The following is a 25996-nucleotide window of genomic DNA, read 5'->3' as shown; positions in this document are numbered from 1 at the left end:
AAAATACCCTCAATTTACGAGGACTGCATTCCTGCAAAGTTACTCACGGTAGACATAAAGGTACATTCCGTACTGATGCAACCCAGTAAGCAAAGTCATTGTCACGGGACTGGAAAACCGGTTCCTGTGATTTGAATGCATACATCATGTTTTAAAATGAGAGTCTGGTTGCTCATTTTTTTTCTGTCTCAACTGGACTTTATTGCACAAAAAGTGTCCATCAAGGCGAGCCAATCAGGAGCCAGACTCAGTGTCCATGTCATCTGTATCGTCACATTCCGGACGGGAGATTTCCTCAAAGGCCAGCTCTGACAAACAAGGAGGACTAAGTGTCACTTGAGACATCCAAACATCCAAAAATGTGATGTTGCACAAAAGCTGTGGATTTATTATTATTATTTTAAATTGACACTCAAAAAATGACAATCAATTCTATTTATTTGTGACGTACATGCCAAGTATTATTTTGGCCTCTTAATCAGCCAATGAAATCGAAGAAAAACACGTATCCCCTCATTTTGAGCTCACCTTCGCTCTCGCTGAGCTCGGGGATCCTCTTGAGGACGTCGCGCAGGGCCGGGACGGCCTGGTCGTACATGTGCAGCAGTGGGCGACAGCTGGCCGAGAACCCGCCGTGATGGTGGAGCAGCCAGTGGAGGAGGAGCACGCATTCGCGCAGCAGTGACGCCGGCCGGTCGCGCCACCAGGGCGGCGACGGCGAGGAGCCCGCGTCGGTCCATGTGTCCGGCAGCTCTGCCGAGTCGTAGAGGTCCAACCACTGACGGTGGAGAATGAGCACTGACGTCTGAACCACCTGACACACACACACACATGCGAGGACGCCGAGGGTGAGGCAAATGTTTTGGCCAATCTTGGTACATCATCATCATCATGAGTGTTACCTCGATGTAGCACTGGCAGCTGCTGCTCTGCCAGTTCTCTGCCGTCTGAGTGAGGCGGTTCAACAATCGGACCACCTCGGAGGGAAGAAAGAAGAGCGTTTGAGCAGTCTCCAACAAAGTGTCCCTCCCGCCGGGAGCGGCTGGGCACCTGCAAGGCCATCCGGGTGAGCTGGGCGTGCGGTGCCTTCCTGACGGGTCTTTTTCTCACGTGCTGCAGTAGCTTCAGGAGGACGCAGGGCTCTGGCCAGACACACGAGTGAGATTGACACGGCGTCACGTGGCAGATCGGACAGAATGGATTGCTTTTGCTGAAAGCTCACCGTGATGGGAACAGAGTTGGCGAGTCAGCACATTGTGGTCGCACGCGCGCACCAGGGCGGCGGCGCACTCGGCGAGCACACGCGGCTTGCGGTGGGCCGACACGCACGCAAGCAGCGCCTGCAGCACGTACGCCAACCTGGCAGACAGACAGCCGGATAACGTGTGAATTATTTCTTTTGAAAAATCATAAAGGCTGTTGCTCTGATGAACTCACACCACTCTTAAGAGTCTCAGAGTCACTGCTGTGCAATAACATCCTGCTCGCCACACCTTTTTTGAATTGTCTACACTGTTTGTACTGTGTGTCTTCTCTGCATCCATTGTCATCCTGGAAGAGGGACCCTCCCATCTGTGGTCTCTTCTCAAGGTTTCTCATTTCCCCTCGTTAGAGTTTTGAGTTTTTCCTTGCCCTCCTGGGAGTTTAAGATCAGGGGATGGCTGCGAATATTTATCATTTTTCACATGTCCTGAGTGTTGAACAGAGGCTGTGATGTACCAAAGTCAAATTCCTTGTCATGCACGCTCAAACGTGGCGAATCAAAACTCTTGAATCTTGAATAAAAGCCACTTAGCCCGCCGGCTAATGTTTAGAATTTGAATGACTTCCGACATAGTGATAGACATGCACGCATACATATTTCCAAAATGGCTACCTGTCAGCATGCGCATACGGCGTCTTCTCAATCAGGATGCCGGCGACCTTCACGGCGTCAACCACCATCTCCTCCGACTTTCCGTCAAGGACGCGCAACACTGAGCGCAGCAAGGCGTGGTGGGAGCGTAGTGCCTCGGTCGCGCCGGTCTGTGATTCATTGACGGCCATGATCATCAAAGTTGGCACTTTGCGCTTTCTGTGTCCCAATACATTAGTCTGGAGCTCGCTTACCGTGCCGGCTTCACTCGGTGTCCGGAGAAGCGCCTGGACCACCTGTGGGAACATCAAGCACACCCAAGGGCTTCTCAGTTCACGCCCACACACGCAGCAGCGGCGTGTCAGCACACCTCCTGGCTGTGACTTATCAGCAGGTAGAGGATCCTCAGCGCCGCCAGCCCCGTATCTTCCGCACTAGCGACGTCCGCCTCGTCCGATCGCTCCGTCGACGAGCCGGAGGCCTCGTCCCGTGCATCCAGCGCCTGGCAGAGGCGGGATAAGTGCGTGTCCAGCAGCGGGAGGAGAAGCACAGCCCCGGGACATCTGAGAGGCGCACACACAGCTTCATTTTTCAACACTTGGAGGGAATGTATACGGTACATGCATGACTCAAGGGGTGAGACAGCAGAATGAACAGATTGATGGAATGTAGTGAAGTTCAATTGAATTGATCATCTCAGCTCTTGCACCGCGAGATTGTGTACTGTGTGGCGTGCACAGCAATTAACAACTAGAGGGCGATACGGAGCACACTTGTGTACACTGAGCACCCATTTTCTTGCTCTTCTGCTGCAACGGGTTGGCTTTGACTCAGCATGTTGAGTCCTGTTATGGCCAAACTCTGGATCGGACTAAGGGTCGCTCGCAGGGCTTCGCCTTTCCTTGACCTGGACACAAAGACAGAAAAGCAGCTGAAAGCCAAAGTTTGGTTGACACGCGCTCCCGCATAGATCACACAATATGTCTCGACACGTATGGGGTATACCTCACGTCCCTCTTAACAGTGGCCGAGTTGGGCCCCGCCGCCACGCAGACGTCGCTCGGGCGGACGGACAGCAGGTGCGAGAGGCAAAGACTGCCGGGAGACAGCGGCTGCTGCAGCAACAAGCCCAACAGGACGCCTCCTACGAGCAAAGGCAAGCAACACAACACAAATGGGAAGGTAAGATGAAGAAATGAAGAGAGTCGGAGTGAGCGCCAAAGGTCCGCGTGTGGCACAGACCCGGGTGCTGCCGGTGCGGCGGCCGCTCGGACGGGAACGGATCGGCCCCGGCTACTTCCCGCTCGTCAAGTCCTTCTGCATTGCGAGATTGGCACGGAAACATCCGTCGGGACGTCACCCTGGACGACAGCTACCGCGACTCACCGTTTGTGCGTTTCTTGCCGGGGGTTTTGAGGCCGCTTCCCGTCGGCAAGGAGGAGTTGCTACTGCCGCGTAGCTGGGAAAGCCCGTTGGGCACTTTGGGGCTAAGCAACACACAGAAACACACGCATGCTTAGCGTGCCACATGATTTGCGCTCTTTTTTTTCTTCAGGCCAGAGCTCGCCTTTTACACCTCACTCCACCCGGACGAAGCGGAACGACTGACCTGTTTAGCGACGGCGACTTGCCCCTGTCGGCACTCAGCAGTTTGCTCTTTATCTGGTTGATCTCGGCTTCTTTGAACTGCAGCTCCGACTGCAGCGACTGAACCTGTGCTCAAAACGTTTGTTCACAGGGTCACACAACATCACACAACATAACATAACGCCTCCCGTCTCACCCGCAAAGCGGCCGCAATTGTATGTGATGTGAGTCACCTCGCTCACTCTTTGTTTGTACTTCTGCCCTCTAGGAAGAGATACAGATGCCTGCGCTCCCGCACCACCAGACTCAGAGACAGCTTGGTGCTCCAAGCTGTCCGGATCCTGAATTCCCTCCACCCTCTGCTACATGACGTCCTGCTCTTTGGCGCTATGATCTGGCTCTGTCTGCTATTAGCGCGCTTGCTCCATTTTGCTGCTCTTATTTGTCTATTTATTTATTTATTTATTGTTTATTTGGGTTCTTTGCTTATGACTTATTCGTTGCTCTTGTCTGTTTGTTTTTACTCTTTGTGCTATTTGATGTGAGCGTTGTGTACTGTGTCTAGTCACCGTGGGACGGTGGCAAACGTCATTTCCATCTCTTTGTGTGCCTTGACATGTGAAGAAATTGACAATAAAGCGGACTTTGACTTTGATAACATAACACAACACACATACACGACAGCAAGATCTTGGCAAAGCACCACCAGTACTTTTATCTCGCCGAAGGCACTCAACTCATTTCAACATGGTGCCTCGGCACGCAAATACCACAAAACAGTGATTGGTGAGTTTTTCAGTGACTAGCAGAGGATAAATCTGTAATCAGGTGCATCCTCAATAATCTTGATTCTACTTGCCTTCTTGTGGAGCTCCTTTTCCTTGTCGCTCTGCTCTCTCTGCTTCTGCTTCTCCAGCAGGGCCAGAGCCTGCCTCTGGGTCTCCTTCTCCTGCTGGGCTCCTTTTAGAGAGTCCCGGAGCAGGCGGATCTCGCCGTTTTTCGACACAATCTCTTCCTCCACCTCCTTCAGCTGACACAAAGACAGCGCAGAGGTCACGCTGCTGCGCTCATCCTCCACACTGGACGTTTTGAGACGCGCCCGCTCACCTTCCTCCGGAGATCCGCGTGCTGAGCCTCCAGCAGAGTGTAGGAGTCATCTCGTTCGGCACCAGTCTGCCCAGCCTTGTTGCCTGAACACACACAAACAAAGCCACGAGGATCAGATCAGTGTTTCCCAGCCAAGGCTCATATTTTACATGACAAACACCTCATGAAATTCCAGCAAGCAAGAATGTCTCAAAAGGTGTGTGCACAATTTTGGAGAAAGATTGCTTGCACAAACCCACCAGTCGGCTCTCTGCCAAGGGACCCCAAATGTCCTCCCTTGCTACCTTGACCGCCCGCGTTTTCTCTGTCCAGTGGCGGCCTGGTAGAGGGATGGAATCCTGACCAGTGCGCTTGGTCCCATTCGGGTTTGATCGCCTCTTTGGAGCCAAAAGCCGACGCGGGCGCCAAGCCAATGGCCTGTGAGGCAATGATGTCGATTTCATCCAGGTCATCTTGAGTGAAGTCCTCTTCATCCCCAAAGGGGTCGATTTCGACAGGATCGGCCCTCGGCACATCGTGGTTCGGGCCTCGCGGTCGCTTGCTGGGAGGCCAGGCCATGGCTGTGTGTGAAAGAGAATGTGCGATCATTCGAGAACGTCGCCCAAAGCACAAATCCACAATCAATGATACACACGTGTGTATGTTTTTGTTGTGGCGTATTGAACAAACTCGGGGCTCACGTTTCGCTTGCGTATCTTAGCATATTGTAAGATTCAAACAAGCAGACGTTGGAGAACAATAAAATGCACGTAAATACTTTACATCATACACAAAAGGTTTTTGTTTGTGCAAGTGGAGGCCGCGTGCTAATGATTGCAATAGTGCTACTGTTGCCTCAGTTTGAACCAAGAGTTTGCTTAAAATGCACATCAAACCACTACACTCACATATTAGTGATCTTTTGTTATGTGTTGTCACCCTTGAGTCCGATGCTGTAAACTTCTAATCAGCACATCCACCAAATTATCACCCAAACTTCTTCTGAATGGCAGGTTAGCTTGCTGCTCGGCTAACGGGGCACAATCTCCGTCAACAAGATGTTCGAACGATATTTAACCACTGGTACGCCGACTATCCGCATCATTCTGTCACTCAAACAATGTCCATCGAGCTAATGTACTTTTTAAAGACGTCATTGAGAAGTTCAAACCACACAAAGAGCGTGACTACCACAAAGAAGTAACTAGTTTTCATCCAGAGCAGGCTGCTAATCTGACCAATCAAAATACGACTCGGATTTTTTCCTCGACCAATCAGAAAACAGCCCACACACTGCTGCTACGAGTACCTGGTTAAGACAAACGGTATCATTAAGGAAAGAAAAAAAAAAAGGGAGCCTCAAAACACGTTTATAGTATTTATTGGTTATATTACAGCATGGTAAGGTCCCTTACATTATAAACAGCGTCTATTTCGTGAGCCATTTTTAGCCTAAAATTATTCATTAGAACTCGTTTTTAATGTATGCTCTCCAAATTTAATCCGAATATTTTATATTATTATTATTACTATTATTATTATTGTTAAATCATTTTTAAAATTGTATGAGTATTTTAATGTGGAAAAAGAAAGCTACAGTCACTGGTTTATCTGTTTATTAAATGCTGTGAGAAGAGAAACCACCCCCAATTGTGAGACTACATTTTCCACTGCTTTGTATCAGTTTGGTTGTTAAATATATGTGTGGGGAATTCTATCGTTATTTATCTTGTGTTTGTTCCCAAGTGATCTGCTGGATGCTGTCCTGCTCCTCATAAACAGAAGAGTGTCCGTGCATCTCACTCAGCAACAGCAATTGTGTGTTCCATTTATAGACATAGGCAGGTCTGAAACACTGTGTGTGCGTGTGTGTGTGTGTGTGTGTGTGTGTGTGTGTGTGTGTGTGTGTGTTTGTGTGCGTGCGTGCATGTGAGAGAGCTCGGAGATACATGCATACACACCATCTCGTTCTATCTCTCTCCCCGCCTCCGTTCTCTAGCTCAGAAGTGGCAGAGCTCAGCGAAAGACACCGTGATCCATTACTGCCATCACACGTATACACACACACACATCTGCACACACATCTGCACACACACATCTGCACATACACACACATTTACTTTAGTTGGTATCCATAGCAACTAAAGCACCAGGGCAGGATCGGTAATTGCGAAAGAAGGCATCACGCGTGCAAGGTTTATCATTGTGAGCGCACGTGACTTTATCCCACCTCTGTTACGCATCTGATACTACTTGCAAAGGTGGAAAATTGCCTGGCTGATTTTGTCTGGCCCATTCCGAGTCTGTGTTGTGTCTACAGAATGGCAACATGTGGAAAAAGGCCCAACAATTGCATGTTTTACAGGCAGTGTGATTTGGAAAGAACAGGCAGCAGCCTCTTTCACACAGAGATCCCGCAAAATTGCCGCATCTGTGAAATATCAGCAGATTAGCCATTCCTTCATTTTTGCTTTTTATACGGAATCGACAGGAAAATAGAGCCACGCCAACAGCATCATGCTCATGACCATTTCAGTGTACCGTAATACATCATTTTGTATTAGAGTGAAAATATGCGAACGTGCCTTTTTGAATTACCGCTTTGAAAGACTTTTTCAATAAAATATATTATTTTATATTTATATAATTATAGATTTTTTTCACTTTGAATATCCAAATTAAGAGTCAGAAAAAAAAAAACCATTTTACTCAGTTCACAAAAATAGAGATTTTAACTCTTCAACAGATTTCAACACAACGGGGCCAAAAAAGTGAGCGTCCCATGTTCAACGTTTGCACCCCTGACCTGACATTGGATCAACTTTGTATTGGTATTATTCCTTATATGGGCCAGAGGTATGGCATTTAACAAACATTTCCTGGCCCGTTTTGAAGAAAGCAGTTTTCACCATCTGGAAATTCCAGACGGTGGTCTTGACGTCATTGAATTGATACTGTTAATTGACTGTGTCTCTACATGAAAAGTCAGGTTTGGCTATTTTACACGATCTTTGCATATGATGCAAAAAAAAAAATACATATTCTGCAAAGATGGATGAAGTGTTTCCTCTGCATTTGTCTCCGCATCCAGGCAACCCCTCTTTGCGCACGTCGCTTCTCCCTCGGAGGCGCTGACATCCCGAAGGGAGCCCGCAGCAGCCCTCCATTGGCTCCCAGTCCGAGGAGGCGGCCAATCGCCTTCTTCCCCGTGATGCGTGTACCCCCCCCCCCCCCCCAGCTCCTCTCCGACTCCCAGCCTTGCACATCACTTTCAGGCTTTCGCAGTGCTACATGGATGTTCAAGGGCTCGACAGCGAGTTTTTCAGAGCCAAGATGATGGAGGAGGGGGAGGGGCGGGATGCACTTGATGCGGAGATGCTGAGGAAATAGACCAGGGGTGCGCTGGAGAATTGTGACGAGACAACAGACGCAAGGAGGCGAGCGGGTGCTTTTGCATCTTCCACTATGGGCTGCTGGCTCTCCGGACCGTGGGTGGGCGACCCAGCGGTGAGTACCACCGAGCGCAGATCTGGGAAAGGGGGGTGTGGGTGAAATGGGAGCATTCTATGGCTCTCCAGGTTGGCAGAGTATGTACGCATATATATCGTGAATGAGTAGCAATCTCTCATGCATATCTATCTATCTATCTATCTATCTATCTATCTATCTATCTATCTATCTATCTATCTATCTATCTATCTATCTATCTATCTATCTATCTATCTATCTATCTATCTATCTATCTATCTATCTATCTATCTATCTATCTATCTATCTATCTATCTATATGCATGAGTGTTTGCTACTTATTCGAGATGCAAGCACATATTCAGGTCATTACAGTACATCTGCTAATAGCAAAGAAACATGCTCTCCGTCAGCCATTTTGTGCTTCTCAGATCAGTCTTTGCATGTGTGTGTGTGTGTGTGTGTGTTAATGTGTATGTGAGTGTGTTTGTGTGTGTATTTGTGTGTGTGTGTGTGCACACGGCCGCACCACAATATCAGGGACACATCTCATGATGTTCAGCGCAAATATTCTGCCTTGAAAAGACAATAATATTCACTTTTCACTCACTTTAATGTTTAGTAATGAAAGGGATGGTCACAATGATCAATACATTGATTTATGCCAAACTCTACATGAGGAAATATGATTATTGCTGCAGCTAAGCGCTACCACCTGTTATTTCCTTTCCTAAGAAGAGGCATTCATTTGTTGAAGTCGATGACGCACCCAGGCACTTAACAGCTCAAAATAACCTGACTAATATTTACATTTCTGGTGTCTATTTACATGTTGAAATCGACAATTATTAAGGCCAACGGCCCACCAGAGATATAATTCATTCTTCTGACCATTGCAGGAGTTGTTTGTTTTTGTGGCGGCATTTATGTTTTACCTCTAAGATAGCTGCTCAATGTAGACGAGCTATAAGGACGCACTTTGAGTATGACTAAGTTCAACAATGAATATGCTGATAAATGCATTGACCTCAATAATTGTGTGCGTGCCTGTATGGGTATGTAGCTAAAAGTTGGTGACTCATACGTAGATGTGATGTGCAGCAGCTCATGCGTCTTGGAATGGGCTGAGCCGTCCGCGTCCGTGCGTGTGCCAACACGTCCGTCTAACTCCCGTCACACGGCTGCAGCAAACCCAGAAAGAAGGCTGCGTGCGCGTCTGTAGGCAGAACGCCGCGTTCTGACCCAGTTGCATAATGTCGACTGTGGCGCGGTTAAAATGGTAGCTACGAATGTGGGTGACGGCGTGCGTGCGTGTGCGTGTGTGTGTGTGCGTGCGCGTTTGCGTGTGTGTGTGTCGTGTGCGGCGCAACTAAATGGGCGACGCTGGCACGCTTGCCAGAAGACATTCGGCGAGGTTCTTGAATCGCACTTCTCAAATGTGCAAAGCGGCCAATGACATCAGGGTGACAGGGTGGGCTTCTTTTTTTCAGCTCTGACGAGAACACAACGTGAGAAAATAAGACGAGGAAGAAGAGGTGGAGGAAGGAAGTGTAGGGAACACCTGCTGTTTGCCTCCAGACAAGATAAAGCTCACGAGCTGCAACTGGAGCACCTGAGCACAATCATCCAAGAAGTCATAATAGTGAAGACTGCTTCCAGTGATTTGACAATATTGGTCAGGTTTTATGGAGCTCAGTTGTGTTACCCACTTCAACAAATTAACACCTCTCCTCAAATAGAGGCTTTCCTCAAAAGCCATTGCAATGGATACTGCTCAGGTTATTGATCCCCAGAGTTCTTAATATCCAGAAATATCATTCATTCAACTACATAAATAGACGGCAGCCCTCAACTGCGTGCGGCTCCCGAAAATAGCAGGTTGTAACGCTAATTGTCTGTAATTACTATAAACACTTCACATTCCGGGCGCATAATCAACTGAAGACAAATTAAACACCTCCCTCCCTCAAATAAACACCTTTGTGGTTTCAGCTAAGCGGCGGGCGCAGTCTGGCGCACTTGAGTCAACGGGACGCCCTGCGCATCCTTGCGGCGAGTCAGCTCCCCGTCACCATGCAGGTCAAGAGTCAGAGGGGCCGCGGCGGCGTGGAGGCCGACCCCCGGGGCACCTGGGGGCCCCTACCCCTCAACCTGCAGCACCTCAACCTGCCCCTGCCCAGAATGTCAGCGGGGCTCAATGCGCCCAGCCCAACCTATCAGGACAGGTGAGCGGCACCTTCATTGTCACGCGTTTGACTGTTGCAAAAAAAAAAAAGCTGTAAAACTTGGTCTCCTTCCTCCCAGACATTATTTTGGCCACTTGTCTCTACCGCAAGATCATTGCGACAGAGGACACTACGGGTACCTCTCCAACTCTCCGAGGGACACTGTGGACATGAGCCACCAGGTAACGGCGTGGATCGATACGGACACCTTGTAGCCGTCCGTCCTTTTGTTCACTTTTGATGCGTGCTGGCTCACTCAGGATCCAGAAGTGAGTGGGCGGCGAACCAAGCAGCAGAACTGCCTGATGGGATGCTGCGACATCAACCTCGACGAGCCCAAAGGCTACCATAGCCAGGTAACGAGGTTGACTTTCTGTCATAGTGCAGGGTCATGAAAAAAAGGATTCATATTTACTACAAATGATTTATAACGCGGCAACAAAGCCAACGTCTCACACTAACTGTCTTCCTCGCAGACGGACGATGACGACTTCATGCTGGACAAGCCTCTGGGCTTCCTGCCCCTCCACCACGAACTGGACAGCGGCCTGGGCTGGACCGACGGGTCCCTCCACCAAGGTGACCTCTCGGGCCTGGAGACAGAGGAGGCCGGCTTGGAGGACTGCCACTCCCACAGCGCCTTGGGCCCCGGCGGCTGCGGGGTCTTCGGACCCGGTGGCGGCGGCTCACCTTCCTCCGAGTCCTTCATGTCGTCGGAGCTCAGCGACTCGGGCTTTTACAGCACTGGCGAGTTCCGCCACTTCCAGAGGATGCTGGAGAAGCGCATGCGGCTGTACAACGCCAGGCTGCAGCACCAGGGAGAGACATGCGAGCGACGCGACAGCTGCCCCATGAGCCACCGCGAGCTGCTGGAGGCCATCCCCGAAACGCTCACCATGCAGCCGCCGTGTCAGCGCATGCAGATGGAAATGGACGAGGCTGCTGGGGCCGCCGGCTTGGAGGTGCCAAACCGTGGACTTTTCAGGTAGCGTAATTTTCGGACTATAAGTCGCTCCGGAGTATAAGTCGCACCAGCCATAAAATGCACAATAAAGTGAAAAAAAAAAACATATATAAGTCGCACCGGAGTATAAGTCACACTTTTGGGGCAAATTTATTTGTCAAAATCCAACACCAAAAACAGACATGAACCAGCAACAACAGGCTAAACGATACGGTATGCTAACGCGACATATACACAAACGAGGAGCGTGCGCTGCAGAGATTTAGTATATAACTATATTGTAGCGTTAACAAAGTACCAGGAAAGACGTGGGTTTGGTAAACGGCTCTTTATTTAACAAAACAAGAGTTCAACGAGCCAACAACTACTGAACTTCCAGCCACGGAGGTGGAAGAGAGCTCCATAAATAGGACCGGGCGTGCGTAAAAACCATAATAGTTTTTCAAACCTTCTGTGTCACTCCAAATCATTCAATCCTTCAAACTCTTCGTCCTCCGTGTCACTTACAAACAAAGCGGCTGATGCCGGTAGTACGTGGGGCCCTTCGTCATTTTCGTCATCCCGTGATCGAATCCGAAACGGGACTTATAGTCCAAAAATGACGGCATGTTCAGAGTTAATAGATATTATATGCTTCTATGCATGTCTTTGTAGGAGAAAAACTTTGCAATCATACAGAACATGCAAACCCCAAGATTTGAACCCCGACCCTCAGAACAGATGTGCCCACTCACCACTCATCCATCGTGGTGCTGCCCATGAAGCAGAACATCATTCATGCAACCGTATTCATTCAAAGGCAATTGTTTCCAGGGTGTCATCAGTCCAGTTCCACAAAGCGGACCGTCCCTGTCTGAACCGCCACAGCTCCAGTAGCGGGGCCCTCTTCAACCCCTCCCACGGCCACACGGCCGTGCCGCGGATGAGTGGCCCGGTTCTCTCCACTTGCAGCACACCCTCCAGCCACCGGAGGCCGCTAGCTCCTGTGCAGCAGCCGCACCACCAGGGTTCCGCCTCGCTGGGGATGCTGAGGAGAAGTCGCACCCTGCACCACCGTCCCCCGCAGCAAGAGTACCGGCGGAGGGCCAGCCACCCGGCCTCGCCCTCCTACTGCGCGGCCACCCTCCACCACTGCGGAGGGATATCTCATCATGGCGCCTTGCAGACGGGGCTACCGGAGGAAACCGAGATGGGTGCGGCCACTATGGCTTCCCCGCTCTCTGCACAGCGATACCCAGGTACTAAATATTCTTTGAACCGTGGCTGTCAAACTCTCAGCAGTCCAGGGGCCACTTCTAACCGGTAAAATCAAAACATAATAGCCCCCACCTTTGTTTTTAAAGTTGTTTTCAATTTATTCTGCGGGCCACTCATAGATGATGAGCCACCAAAGCTGTCATTTAAATGCCCAAACTCAGATGAAAATATGTCACATCCTCTTTTCTCTTTCACCCAGTGCACATCCGAGTGCCCAGCGCTCACGAGCTCCGTTACAACGCCAACCCCAACCCCCGCCATGAATGGTGGCAGCAAATGAGCTTGATGCCTGACCCTCTGGCGGCAGAGCGAGACGACCAAATGGAACGGGAACAAATGGAGGAAAGTCTGGAGAGAGAGGCACAGATGCAAGAGGAAGCGGAGCGAGAGATGCAAAGGAGCCGAGGAGGCAGGGAGCAGCAGCAACTCCAGGGGCCGCTCCACTTCACCCAGCCAGGTGACATCAACGACACCTGGCCCAAGCCGGCAACTCGCCAGTCCCAGGGCGGCGGTGGCGGCGGCGGCGGCGGCGGAGGAGCCCGAGGCCTTTACAGCACCCTGGAGGGCCACACGGGAGCTGTCCCTCTTTCTGCTTCGGATGCAAAGAAAGACCAAGTGGAGGCGCTGCCCAAAGCCAGCACAACCTCACGCGTGACCAGGAACCAGCTGCTGAGGGACCGGGCATCGCAGCTGGCTGATGAGCGCAGCGGGATGAGCACGGACGAAGAGACCAGCGCCGACATGCTGCTGGGTCGCTACTGGAGCCGGACGGAGAGGCGAGAACACTTCCTGCTGGCCCGTGAGCAGAAGCAGCAGCAAGCCAGGGGAGGGGGGCCATGCGGCTCGTGCTCTGGCCCTGGCTCGGGACCGCCCCGCTCCCCCATGCCGGACGGTCGGGCCGGCGGTGCGCTGACGGACGGGCGGTGCAACACGGTGCTGGAAATGAGCCAGAGGAAGCTGAGTCGTCTGAGGAACCGCAAGATGTTAGACGACTGGACCACGGTAGAGGAGCTGCTGGCACACGGGACCCGGCTGGACAGCCACGAGCACCCCCTGCTGGCACACAGCCCTCTGCTCACCGTCACCACCGTCTAAAATGGGCCAACACCCCCACCCGCTCCTCATTCTTTGCGGGTGTCTGATCGTAATGCGCGGGTGGTCTCAGAACTTTAGCAGCACTGTTGTTGACCAAATTCACACAAGCACCCCAGGGTACAGCACCTTTTTTCAACTTTTATTCCAATATTGATCCTCATGTAAGGGTCACACACAAAGCCCCGTAGAGCGATGTTGCTCAAACTTGATTGAGCCAAAATCTCACGTCACGACACACCACCAAACAAAAAGTCTTCTTTTGGCACCATTTCATTTAATTTGTTTAACCTTTCATCCTCTTGAATTAAGTTTGCTACTTTTCTTATTTGGGCTTTAATGACTGGCATTCGGATTCTCATAAATATTTTATTTTGCTCCGATCGGGTTGCTGTTTTTTTTAATTTGATATGGAAACAAACAGCTTTCCTCAGATTGCTCATTGTTGAGGACCCAAAATGCTACTATTTGCAACAAAACCAATATTTCAGAGCAGCTGGGATTAGAAATGTCATAAACGACAACAAAAAATTGTGCAAGCAATTCACATTTGTGTTGTTTTTGAGCATACGGCACATCTGGCTTGACGCGGCTGCGTGTTTACACACCGTACCTGCCCACATGTTTACTGACAAACAATGCACGGACTGAAAGGATTAGTGTGCATCAAGCTGCTTGGATCTGGATGCGTCGGCAGGTCAAAGGTACAGGCAGGATATCGTGCAATAATACCTCAGTCTCAGCGCTGCAATTTTAAAGGCAGACCCCCCCCCCCCCCCCAAAATAAAGCTGCACAAAGATCCTTGTAGATATTTATATGTCAAGAGGGACCTAAGATAACAAAGGATTTTTGCACATTTTTCGTTTTATACAAAGTTATAAGAGGTTTTCCCTACCTATCGCTCTCTCACAGGGACTGAGGCCAGTGGATGACTGTAGATAGAACACGTGCGAGTGTGTGTGTGTGTGTGTGTGTGTGTGCGTGTGTATGTGTGTGTGAGTGTGTTGATGTTTTATTTATCAACTATCATTAAAAATAAAAAACCAACACTTGATGTGTTTGAACATATTTCAATATTTTTCTTACTGTACTGCATTTGTTTTGGTAATCTTTAAGGATTTTATTGCACATTGTCTGGTTTCCAGAAAGATGGGACTCCGATTTTTTTTTCTTCAAGTGAACACAAATTGTGTGATTATTCTTGTCTCCTAATTAAATTTGACTGTTGTTTTGTGTCACTCGGTCGTGCGTAATTGCGTACCTATTGATTTGGTCACATGCGGCCAGCGGGGGTACTGGCGAATGTATTGCCAGCAGAAATAAGATCTGAAGCTTTCATGTTTGATTCTGTACAACTATTGCTGTTGATTTGGAGGCTGTACATAAATCGCATTGACACAATAATTCCAGCTCCAGTTGAGTTTTTTTTTTTTTTTTTTTTTTTTTAGCAAGACTCGGACGAATGATGCCGTCTTCCAAAGAATTGATCATTTAATCATACGTCCTCACCACCAATCCCTACTTGCGTATAAAATAAATAAATATCATTTTTTTGGTTCTTTTATCACAAACAATTGATTTTAGGTTGCATTACCTGACATGTTTCGGCGTGTACTTCCGCCTTCATCAGAGTGTCACCGGTGTGGTTGTGACGCGCCTTTATCAGGTGATGGATGAAGGCGTGACTCACCTGTCAGATTTGACACGCCCTCTACTGTCCGTTCACCTCTCCAAAATGTTGCTCCAGGTGGTGGAGAGCATGTAGGCTACCTCGTCCCTGTTGATGGTTCTCGGGCCTCGTTTACGGATCTCAATGGCCTCCCTGATCCAACGCTGATGTTTATTTTCTTCAAACAAACAGACAAACAAACAAACAAACAAACAACAAAATGAAACAAAATGAACTTAGTACAACTATAAATAAATATCGCCGGGTATCTCTCATCCCAGCCTGTGATGCAAAACACTATGAATAATAAATGTTTTTTTTTCCACCCTGCTCTCTTACAACTAACACAAGGACAAAGGAGCTGAGAATAGCATGTCCAATAGCGTGTCCTCATATGATGTGAAATTCAAAGCACACTGGAGCGGAAAGTCTCGCTGCTGGGCCACGGCACACTCATCCACCTCCTCCTCCATCCATCAGTTCATCTGTCCACCCATCCTCCATCCATCCATTCGAGCCTACAGCATCTTTACAGCGTACCTTTTGGAATACGATGTACCTAAGAATAAGAATACATAAGAGATTTTAATTAGCTGTGGCCCTCTGGTTCTGTTCTGTGTTAACCCATGCGGCAACAGCAACACATGGCTGGGTCATTTAGACCTCAGGCAGATTCAGATTGGATTTTTTTGGTGTGAAATAAATTCGTTTCTTCTGACAAATATGGTCTTAAGTACCAGCATGCTCTCAAAAGAACTGTCCATCCACAGTGCACACATTTTTAAATTAAACAGTTTGCTGGGTTCATTGTGGATCACAAGCGACTGCTGCTTTGGGGAAACATGATTTGAAATACTATTTATATGTTTTGACTTGTATGAAAATGACATAAATGACAACGTATTTTCACATTACAATGTTTTTTTTTAATTGCTCAAGAAGTCATATTGCAGCAAGTGATGATGCATCACAACATAAGAACACAAGTGGGCTCAAGACTAAAAAAATCTCCGTCTAATTATACGTTTGTTACTTTGCAACAATAACATTGCAACAGATCATACTGTTTTTCAACTCAAAGCTTTTATGAATAAAATACTCTATTATTCATTGACCCTTAAGCAGATCATAACTTGATGTCCACAGAAAGGACAAAATAATAATACATCATCATGGCATGACAAACGAAAAATATGATCACTAAACAACAGTGATTGCATGTCTTAATGGATTCTTTCACAAAAGGCAAATATAATTATATATATATAATTATATATATCATAATTCAAATCTCAAGAAATGAGATTCACCAGAATAGATCATACAACATGCATGAAAAACAGTCTTGCAAAAGATCCTTGGCTATTTTTTCCCGATTGGAACGAGTAACATTATCATGTAAGAATACATGAAAAGATTCACAAATGGTTAATAATGATTGTCAAAGCAATCAGACTCTTAATGCAACATGCACAACAAGATATTATGATTGCTGTTGTTTCCATAGGACATCGCCCAGCAAGACAAAATGATCAATATGATCAATAACAAATGAACATTTTCATAGTCGAAAAAAACATGGAAAAGAAGACAATTGTAAATGCAATCAGATGTGATGAATGCGTCGTGCATAACAAAAGGTATTCCGTCGATACGTCGTTTCCATCGTAAATAAAACAAGTTCTGGTCGTGACATGGGAACGGCTTATGGGAGTCAGTCGAGTCTGTCTACCAGGGTCTCCAGGGAACGCTGTGGGACAAGCACTCCTCCTTGCTGCGGCCTGGAGAGCTGAGAGGAGACAAGTCCTCCTCCGCCACGCACTTCTCCCCACAGGAAGACCCCAGACGGCCAAAGCGTGCCCCGGCCGGAGTGACGGATTGGAGTCTCCTGAGGACGCAAACGGTCATCTCCAGGATGTCCGCCTTCTCCATCTTGGAGTCTTTGTGCTGCCGGAGGAACTCGGCGGACAGGAGAGACTTGAGCTGCTCGATGCTGCTGTTGATTCGCTCTCGCCGAAACTTTTCCACCAGAGGCTTTCGAATCTGCACAGGGAATAAACCAGAATGAGGACGCTTGTCCAGCAGCGAGTGCGCGACGATGATGAAGAGGGGACGATGGAGATGAACGTACCTTGTGAGTGGGAGTCAGGTGAGAGTCTTGCAGAGAGATTGTAGGTGCCATGGCTGGATGCATTTGTGTGCTGTCCATGCACAGTGTGGTCTCCCTGCTCTTCATGCCTCCTACTTATAGTCCCGCATCTCCATATCAATATGGGCCTCTGAGCTTTCTCACGCTGGCAGGCAGCCAATCAGAGAGTAGCGTGGGGGGGGGGGCACAATAGTTACGTCTCAGGGGAGCAGAATGACCACTGCAAGGGACCTAAGGGAGGCTTTGTGAGGGCTCTGGTGGGAAAGTGCTGACCCTGTAGCGAGCACATCTGCTGCCATCAATGACTTTCTCCTGCCACACGCCATTATGAGTCTTCATGACGTCAAACTGGGAGAACGCATTCCTCTATTTGCAGCCTTAATAAATAACCAGTCGGGTCATTTTTATATCAGTTGTGTGATGTGTCTGTTTCGACCTTTGTCAAAACGGTCGAGTTGAAATATCTCCTCGTTGGGAGGGAAAGTCACATTTATCAAACACGTGTGTGTTGTCCAAGTGTGTTTGAAGATCCACTTGTTGCCCCACGAGACACGTCGGCGGGAAAGCGCTCGTGAGCCCGCGGGCCAAAGTTGACCCCACACGCCAAACGCTCCGCTTAGCTGACGGCGTGAATGATGGGCCGCACGCATAATGACGCGCGCTCGCATTGTGGCCGCTGTGGGAAAGCGCGCCAGAGTCTCTCTCAGGGGCAGACGAGAAACAATTGAAGCTGACTTTTGACCTCTGGCTATGGGATGAGCACACAATCAGGATCCAACTAGAACCCAATTTAACTAACTAGCTACAATGTCACATCTGCTATCTTAGCACGTGTGTTTGTTTTTTAAACACACGTTTTTAATTCATACATTCCGATAAAAAGACACTTGTAATTTCCATCCCTTTTTTCAAACAGGACATTATTTCAAATTGAAAATGCAGACGATACTAACGTAATTTGGTCATCACTGCTTTAGTCCGTGTCTTGCCAAGACACCAGGCAAAGATGTTGATCATTGTTGTTCTATATTGACTCATTTTGAAAGCCTGACATGATGAGCGTGCGAAAGTGCGTGGTGATGACCAACGAGGAGGGTGCCACCAGCGGGCTGCTATTCTCCAAACTCCAAAGGGATTTGGCACACTTCAGGAAACAGCTGCCGTCATCAGCCAGTGGCGCCCGTTCCCTCCAGATGTGTGTGTGTGTGTGTGTGTGTGTAACCCGATCAGCCTTCGTGCCCCTCCGTGTCTTTGGTCTTGTTTTTGAAACAGCGTGTGAGGGAAAGCGGACCGGAGCTTCTGCTCGCAGCTCACAGTAGTCACCATCAGATTGCTGCATGTCTGACAAGCTCCACAAAAACCAAAGTCCCGCAACACAAACAACAAGTTGACTCATAAAAATCAAGTTTGTCCGTCAAGACGTCCCTGCGGGCGTGTTTAGTGGCGCCCGCCTAATGAGACACGCTTGCGTGCGTTGGTGGAAGTGTGGGAACCGGAGGAGGGGGGGAGGCCCTCCCTGAGGAATCCCCCAGGGACAAAAGCCCTGGAGACGCGACTTCACAAACACGCACGCTGACGTCCATCCGATTTGCACACGCATCTGTTAGCATCTTGGGATAATGTTCAAATGTCTTCTAAGTGCCTCAGTAGCGACTCGAGCGGTGCCTCCAAATATCTGTGTGCGTTTGTGTTTTAAAAATTAACTCAGGCAATACAACACAATAGTGATGCCATTCTTTTCTCATAAATTCATCATTATTCAGTTCCAGGTTTGGTCCATAACATGTCAGAAAATGTTAATAAGTTTGGCGATGGCACCAAACGATTGCTTGATTCTCAAAACAGTCAATAATTCATCTGATCATCGATTAGTTGCTAAGTGTGAGATCGCTAACGGCAAGTTTTGGATGGATTTTTTTTTCTTCACTGTTTCTCATCATCAGTTGTCGTAGCGACGGCCCCCCCACCCATCGAGCATCATCATGGCGTGTGCCGGGTCAAAGCTATTGATGTGCTCTCTCAGGGTCACCGTTTTCCCAAGTGTCAATGGAGTCACACGCATAAGTGATGACATCTGGAGGGAACGGGCGCCATTGGCCGATGACAGCAGCTGCTTCCTGAAGCGTGCCAAATCCCTTTGGAGTTTGGAGAGCAGCGGCCTGCTGGTGGCGCCCCAAACCAGTGAGCTAAATACAAGCAAAGCGCAAGGCACACCTGGACAATAGGAAAGTGGCTGGGGCAGCTTCAAAAGATCTAAAATTGTCCCAAGTAAAAATCTGTATTCGAACAGGTGTGATTGTAGAACACAAGTAAAACAAAAATATCTTCTATTGAAGTTGAGTGTCAGGTATTAGTAATCGTAATCGTTTTGTGTTCATGTGATTTAAGTCGACTTTAATTCATTTCAAGCTCAAGAGATACTTGGTAGACACAAGGAACCGCTTTAACGAGATCAGGTAGAAAAGAAAACTTACAGAGCAAAAACGGGACACAGGCAAAATATTGTCAGTTTGTAAAAACGACTTGCAAAATATTCTTTACTACAACGTCAAACAAGAAAATGTCTATATTTTTAGTTTTTTTTTTTCTTTGCTGACTCATGTTCTATACGTTCATTCTTGTTGTCATTTATGATTGTCATATTGACGAGCTGATGATTGTGTGCTCAGCTCAGAGGTCAAAGGTCAGCTTCAATTGTCGATCATCTGCCCTGAGAGAGACTCTGGCGCGCTTTCCCACAGCGGCCACAATGCGAGCGAATGTCATTATGCAGCCCATATCGTTCACATTGACAGATCGAAAACTGTAATTACTTCTAGCATTTTTTTTTCCATACCTTGGCTTTCAAAACCTCCTGCGTCTTTGAAAACAACAAACACAGGTAATTTTATAAGACAGCTGACTTTTAGGCGACACGTGAGCGCCGATGCGAAAATAAATGCGACGCTTTCCTTACCGACGAGGAGATATTTTAACTTGACCATTTTGACAAAGGTCAAAACAGACACGTCACACAACTCCCACTGATATAAAAAATAAATGACCCAACTGGTTATTTCTTAAGAATGCACATAGAGGAATGCGTTCTCCCTGTTTGACATCATGAAGACTCATAATGATGTGTGGCAGGTCAAAGTCATTGATGGCAGCAGATGTGCTCTCCACAGGGTCAGCACTTTCCCACCAGAGCCCTCACAAAGCCTCCCTTAGGTCTCTTGCAGTGGTCCAGCTGCTCCCCTGAGACGTAACTATTGTGCCCCCCCCCTCACGCTGCTCTCTGATTGGCTGCCTGCCAGCGTGAGAAAGCGCAGAGGACCACATTGATATGGAGATGCGGGACTATAAGTAGGAGGCATGAAGAGCAGGGAGACCACACTGTGCATGGACAGCACACAAATGCATCCAGCCATGGCACCTGCAATCTCTCTGCAAGACTCTCACCTGACTCCCACTCACAAGGTACGTTCATCTCCATCGTCCCCTCTTCATCATCGTCGCGCACTCGCTGCTGGACAAGCGTCCTCATTCTGGTTTATTCCCTTTGCAGATTCGAAAGCCTCTGGTGGAAAAGTTTCGGCGAGAGCGAATCAACAGCAGCATCGAGCAGCTCAAGTCTCTTCTCTCCGCCGAGTTCCTCCGGCAGCACAAAGACTCCAAGATGGAGAAGGCGGACATCCTGGAGATGACCGTTTGCGTCCTCAGGAGACTCCAGTCCGTCACTCCGGCCGGGGCACGCTTTGGCCGGCTCGGGTATTCCTGTGGGGAGAAGAGCGTGGCGGAGGAGGACTTGTCTCGTCTCAGCTCTCCGGGCCGCGGCAGCAGCAACAGCAAGGAGGCGCGCTCGTCCCACAGCGCCCTCTGGAGGCCCTGGTAGACAGACTCGACTGACTCCCACTTGTTTTATTTCCGATGGAAACGACGTATCGACGGAATATCTTGTGTTATGCACGATGCATTCATCACATCTGATTGTATTTGCAATTTTCTTCTTTTCCATATTTTTTTCAAATAACAAAATGTTCATTTGTTATTGATCATTCATATTGATCATTTTGTCTTGCTGGTTGATGTCCTATGGAAACAACAGCAATCATAATATCTTGTTGTGCATGTTGCATGAAGAGTCCAATTGCTTCGACAATCATTATGAACCATTTGTGAATCTTTTCATGTATTCTTACATGATCACAATGTTCATTTTCTTGTGTGCTATTGATCATATTGATCTCAGCTGTTTGCTAGAGTTATTTTCCTATGGGTAAAATAGCAAAGGTCTTCTTTATCATGCATGTTGCATGACTCACATTGTAATTTTGCAAGGTTATTTTGTGACCTTATGGATATGGTACCACATTTGATCATGATTATTTTTTTCTGGGTAACTTTTCCCATGGAAAGAAAAGCAATACTCATTGTTTATTTAAAGCTTTTTCATACATTTTTGTATGCCAATGATGTTTACTCCATAATGTTATTGATCACATTGATCTGCAGTTTTTGCTGGGTTACTTTTCCGATGGAAACAATCACAATAATATCTTAAAATAACATCGCAATAATATCTTAAAATAACATGTTTATCATGTATGTGGCATGAAAATTCTGATTGGTTTAGCAATTGTATTTTTGATTGTTGTAAGACCTTTTGATACATTGTTGTATGCAAACGTGAGGACATTGTGTTTTATAGCAATGTTCTGGATCATACTGATCTTCGTTGTCCATTCGGTGGACTTCAATCTGAGACATGAGTGTTACACTTGTGAAAACTTCTGATTCCTCTTGTAAGATCAAAAAAAGTTTGTCTTCTCAGTTTAATGTCAGATTAACATTCTGACCTCGTTTAAGGTGGCTTTTGTCACATCAATGTCTTTGTTTTGTTTATTTGAACAAGTAGTGTCTTTTGTAAAGACAAATGTGTTTCCAATTGATTGTGTTATGTCTCATCACATTGCTGAGTCTTTATCACTAAACAAAAAGTCACCGTAAACACTTTGTGTTGTGATTTGCTTTTGTATTACCAATTTATTGCATAGCATTTTCAGATTTTCTATTTTTTTATTGGTAAATATAACAAAAATTATAATAATGATAACTTCTTCATCTATCAATATAGGCATCCAACTTTGACTCATTGAAATAAAATAAAAAATCGGAGACAAGAATAAAAACGATGCTTGAGTAAATATAAATAACATAAATAGAAAAAGAATTCACATTCGTCAATGCCGGAATTTATATGAAGTAGCTTACCACCCCGGGACATAAAAATAAATGCACACAACACCCCCAAAATGAAATTACTCTCAGGCAGAAATGATAATAGGAACATAACATAATTTAACATGATATGATGATGATTATTATTATTACCGTAATTTTCGGACTATAGGTCGCTCCGGAGTATAAGTCGCACCAGCCATAAAATGCAAATAACATATATAAGTTGCACCGGAGTATAAGTCGCACAAATTTATTTGTCAAAATTCAACACCAAAAACAGACATGAACCAGCAACAACAGGCTAGACGATACGGTATGCTAACGTGACACATACACAATATTACGGTATATCATTTTCAAAAATGTTGCCTTGAACGTGGTTTCACGTCCAAATGGCAGCTGGTAAGAGTCTGCACTTAATTTCTTCTGTAAATGTTCTGTGCAGTTCTGTGCTAAGCTAACCCGAAAGTAGCTTGCCCACTTTGCGCATGCGTACGTACAGCGACGTTAATCATTGTTTTATTACATTTCATATCATTTTGTGTCATTTTTTTGTTTTGGTTCTGTTTATGAAGGTGGCAAGCTTATCCTTATTAATGTGATTTTTCTTCAATGCCATTCAGTGCAAGTCATCAGAGTAAGGTAAATGTCCAATGTGAGTTGTATTGTGCAATGTGGGTTCATGTATGTTTCAAATTCAATTACAAAAATACTTTACTCATCCTAAAAGGGAAAAAGGAAAGAACGAATAAACAATCATAAATACTAATGATAATAACTTAAATAATGATAATATAGAAGAAATACATTTATGTTTTGCATTTTTATTGTAAGTAGATCATTTTGACTCGGTCAGCTGAAAAGGTGTGGCCATTCCTGTTGTAAACACTTCTCATCTTGGTTATTACCTCTGCTCCATCTGTGCAGAGGTTCATTTTTGCCCCCACCCTGCACGTGACTGGGCATGCCCAAGTGCCGTCCCGTATCCCCCTTGTGCCCCCACCCCTCCACACAGGGACCTGGGAGCCGTGGTGACACACGACTTCCCACACTGGTGAAAAGCGGCCATCACAATAGAAGTGTGTCTAGTCCCACAAAAGCCTCAGCGCCATTCCCAGGCTTGTACGGGAGGCCATTTGACTCAGCCGCCATCTGCCCACCGCCCAACCATGATCCGCTCGTGGGAAACACAACAGCCTCAAGACACACGCACACACACACACAGGTCATGTAACTGTTACCATGGCAACAGCACAAGAACATGATGGAATGATTGACAAGAAAGATGAAAATGATGGCTGACAGGAAGAAAAATAAATTGAGGAAAAGGTTTTGATGGAAAGATACAAGGAAGGAACATGATGGTGATGGATGGATGGATGGATGGATGGATGGATGGATGGATGGATGGATGGATGGATGGATGGATGGATGGATGGATGGATGGATGGATGGATGGATGGATGGATGGATGGATGGATGGAAGGATGGATGGAGGACGGACGGACGGATGGATGGATGGACTAATGCAGGAAGACTGAAGGATGGAAGAATGGTGATAAGGAGTGATGATGATGAAGGAGCTATGGGGAAATTAATGAAGGAGGGATGTAAGCTCACTGTAATGGAGGAGGAAATAACAGATGGCTGGGTGGTAGAAGAAAGATAGGAAGAAGGAAGTATGAAAGCAAAAAGAAAGCTGTTGGAAAATAAGCGAGAAAGAAGGGAAAAGATAATATAAGAAAGGAAGGAAGGCAGGTACTCATGAAGAATCATCTATCATTTTATTCCACATTCTTTGATGCGATTTGGAATGATCATTTATGATTGGACACTTCCACTCGATCCAAAATAGTAAAGCATCCTTTCCATATTTCATCAATATTTTTTTCTTGTGGCTGTTTTCAAGTGAGATTCTGTCGCACGCTTGAGTCTCACGCTCAGGCCTCATCTGGGGGTCTCGTGGAGGGGGTGTCGGTCGTTTGGGTCGTGTCCACCCGAGGAGGAACATTTTCCCACTGACCTTGTGTGAACCGACTGGCGGCCCACCTGCTCCGTCTAACACGCCATTCACGCCATTGTCCCCCCGCCCGCAGCACACCGGCCTGTGATTGGCTGCCGGTGAACATAAATGAGACACGCCGGATTGGCACGTCTCATCGCACTCACTTGGATTCCAAAGCACAAGACATCATGTCTCTGTACGTAGACCTCGAACTTCAGGACAGCATCAAGGAGCAGCTCTTCAGGTGAGGCACCACTTTGGCTACACTCATTGGCATCTTGTTTGCTTTTATTTTTGTGGCATTTCATGTCATGCTCCTCATATTTTGGTTCCCTTATTTAGTGACATAAGTGGGTAAAAATATTAGAACAGCCAAAACTACATCTGACCGTCAACTGTTTTTAACGTTTGTAGCTTTATGGAGGGACACAGATGCATCAAAATATTAGGAACAGCCTCCAGTTGGATGCAAGTGAAATCCTTGCTATTATTTTGGTCCCCATAGTGAAGGTCAAAACATTAGGAACATCCTTTCATTCGGGTGAAAATGCATAGAGCTAAATAATGAACCAAAGTATTAGGAACAGCTCTGAGTTGGATACATTTGTTATCAATGTTTATAAAGCACCACATCAGGGTCAACATTTGATTCTGTTTTGGGTGCATTTTTCAGAAAATTCTATCAGTCCCAATTTGACCAGTTGACAAAGATGAAATGCTTTTCTTCTTTTGTTTAGGTGCAAGCTGCACACATTGGAGAAGAAATGCAGCGGCGGCTTAGAAAAAGTGCGCACCCTGCTGGAGGAGCTGGTACTGCAGCACGGGTTCCCGCTGGCCGAGCTCCTGGAGAAGACCAAGTGTTTCCTGACGCTGCGCAGGACACTGCTTTCTCACCAGGGTTACTCCAAACCCGCCCGGGAACTCCTACGGCTTTTCACTGACGCGGACGAGGACCTGGCACCACTTTGCTGCTAGCCTCTCATTAACAATCGACTCCACAAAGACTCATCCGCAAAGCGTGTTTGCCTCACTCAGGCAGTTTTGGAGGCGTTGGTTGCGGATCGTTGATGACTTTGCTGCTATTTTTGTCCCCACTCAAAGTGTCTTATGGTTGTGTTTTCTTTGTTTTCAATTGAACTTTTTTCTTAAGGCTGCAATCGTTTTTTTGGATTGCCTTCGGAGCTGAATGTGCTTAGTCATGTGAAAATGTGGCATAGTGCATTTCCCATACATGTCCTGCCTTGTTTCAAGGGCTCACTTGCATTATATACCTTTTATTTTGTTTAAAAGGACTTTGCCTATTTGCATATGTTGTATGCTTTCAGTTTGTTTTGTGTTATTGACATTTTTTTTAAATGAAAGAATAAATAATGCAAGATGCACAATGTATGAGCGCCTCACTTGTTTCCTCTTTT

At 46.9% G+C, this 25996-nt stretch overlaps 5 protein-coding genes across 7 annotated transcripts; 3 read left to right on the top strand and 2 right to left on the bottom strand.

Annotated features, from left to right (window-relative positions):
• Nucleotides 1-50: 50 nt before the first annotated feature.
• Nucleotides 51-5801, bottom strand: atrip (ATR interacting protein). The gene is made up of 17 exons (XM_085924090.1): nt 5437-5801; nt 4789-5109; nt 4550-4632; nt 4302-4472; nt 3465-3568; nt 3242-3342; nt 3098-3172; nt 2861-2999; nt 2646-2762; nt 2226-2418; nt 2110-2151; nt 1877-2025; nt 1223-1359; nt 1051-1142; nt 903-977; nt 529-814; nt 51-308 (listed from the first exon to the last, which is right to left on the bottom strand). Exons 2-17 carry the CDS (start codon nt 5105-5107, stop codon nt 235-237), a joined length of 2157 nt encoding a protein of 718 aa, XP_085780216.1. The 5' UTR covers nt 5108-5109; nt 5437-5801; the 3' UTR covers nt 51-234.
• On the top strand, nt 3931-14981 carry LOC147049557 (uncharacterized). Of its 3 annotated transcripts, XM_085924088.1 has the most exons (9): nt 3931-4745; nt 4862-8035; nt 9487-9874; nt 9989-10221; nt 10301-10403; nt 10482-10577; nt 10698-11206; nt 11999-12423; nt 12642-14981. In XM_085924088.1, the coding sequence occupies exons 4-9, from the start codon at nt 10070-10072 to the stop codon at nt 13535-13537; spliced, it is 2181 nt and encodes a 726-aa protein (XP_085780214.1). In that variant the 5' UTR covers nt 3931-4745; nt 4862-8035; nt 9487-9874; nt 9989-10069; the 3' UTR covers nt 13538-14981. The 3 variants fall into 3 exon arrangements, with proteins under 3 accessions (XP_085780214.1, XP_085780213.1, XP_085780215.1); XM_085924087.1 differs by lacking the exon at nt 9487-9874; XM_085924089.1 differs by having other exon boundaries at nt 9487-10221; nt 10333-10403.
• Nucleotides 14982-16932: 1951 nt separating this feature from the next.
• LOC147049556 (transcription factor HES-5-like) lies at nt 16933-17440 on the bottom strand. The gene is made up of 2 exons (XM_085924868.1): nt 17336-17440; nt 16933-17247 (listed from the first exon to the last, which is right to left on the bottom strand). Exons 1-2 carry the CDS (start codon nt 17438-17440, stop codon nt 16933-16935), a joined length of 420 nt encoding a protein of 139 aa, XP_085780994.1.
• Nucleotides 17441-20707: 3267 nt separating this feature from the next.
• On the top strand, nt 20708-21309 carry LOC147049555 (transcription factor HES-5-like). Its single transcript, XM_085924822.1, has 2 exons — nt 20708-20812; nt 20901-21309. Exons 1-2 carry the CDS (start codon nt 20708-20710, stop codon nt 21225-21227), a joined length of 432 nt encoding a protein of 143 aa, XP_085780948.1. The 3' UTR covers nt 21228-21309.
• A 1659-nt stretch (nt 21310-22968) lies between these two features.
• On the top strand, nt 22969-25893 carry LOC147049554 (uncharacterized). Its single transcript, XM_085923884.1, has 4 exons — nt 22969-22978; nt 23200-23218; nt 24673-24825; nt 25319-25893. The coding sequence occupies exons 1-4, from the start codon at nt 22969-22971 to the stop codon at nt 25554-25556; spliced, it is 420 nt and encodes a 139-aa protein (XP_085780010.1). The 3' UTR covers nt 25557-25893.
• Nucleotides 25894-25996: the final 103 nt, after the last annotated feature.

Source organism: Syngnathus leptorhynchus, chromosome 11, assembly GCF_054491065.1.
Source record: "Syngnathus leptorhynchus isolate UIUO chromosome 11, UIUO_Slep, whole genome shotgun sequence".
NCBI lineage: Eukaryota > Metazoa > Chordata > Actinopteri > Syngnathiformes > Syngnathidae > Syngnathus > Syngnathus leptorhynchus.
This window is presented reverse-complemented; position numbering and strand designations above follow the sequence as displayed.

What these genes read in the sequence shown, in the direction of transcription:
- LOC147049554 (XM_085923884.1), top strand. An exon ending in ATCAAGGAGCAGCTCTTCAG is followed by an intron (nt 24,826 to 25,318) that starts GTGAGGCACCAC and finishes TCTTTTGTTTAG; the next exon opens with GTGCAAGCTGCACACATTGG.
- LOC147049555 (XM_085924822.1), top strand. Translation starts at nt 20,708, where the DNA reads ATGAAGAGCAGGGAGACCACACTGTGCATGGACAGCACACAAATGCAT. An exon ending in ACCTGACTCCCACTCACAAG is followed by an intron (nt 20,813 to 20,900) that starts GTACGTTCATCT and finishes TTCCCTTTGCAG; the next exon opens with ATTCGAAAGCCTCTGGTGGA.
- LOC147049557 (XM_085924087.1), top strand. Translation starts at nt 7,994, where the DNA reads ATGGGCTGCTGGCTCTCCGGACCGTGGGTGGGCGACCCAGCG. An exon ending in AGCCCAACCTATCAGGACAG is followed by an intron (nt 10,222 to 10,300) that starts GTGAGCGGCACC and finishes CCTTCCTCCCAG; the next exon opens with ACATTATTTTGGCCACTTGT. An exon ending in CTGTGGACATGAGCCACCAG is followed by an intron (nt 10,404 to 10,481) that starts GTAACGGCGTGG and finishes TGGCTCACTCAG; the next exon opens with GATCCAGAAGTGAGTGGGCG.
- atrip (XM_085924090.1), bottom strand. Translation starts at nt 5,107, where the DNA reads ATGGCCTGGCCTCCCAGCAAGCGACCGCGAGGCCCGAACCACGATGTG. An exon ending in AAAAGGAGCTCCACAAGAAG is followed by an intron (nt 3,569 to 4,301) that starts GCAAGTAGAATC and finishes TTTTGAGCACAG; the next exon opens with GTTCAGTCGCTGCAGTCGGA. An exon ending in CCAACTCTGTTCCCATCACG is followed by an intron (nt 1,143 to 1,222) that starts GTGAGCTTTCAG and finishes GTGTCTGGCCAG; the next exon opens with AGCCCTGCGTCCTCCTGAAG.
- LOC147049556 (XM_085924868.1), bottom strand. Translation starts at nt 17,440, where the DNA reads ATGAAGAGCAGGGAGACCACACTGTGCATGGACAGCACACAAATGCAT. An exon ending in ACCTGACTCCCACTCACAAG is followed by an intron (nt 17,248 to 17,335) that starts GTACGTTCATCT and finishes TTCCCTGTGCAG; the next exon opens with ATTCGAAAGCCTCTGGTGGA.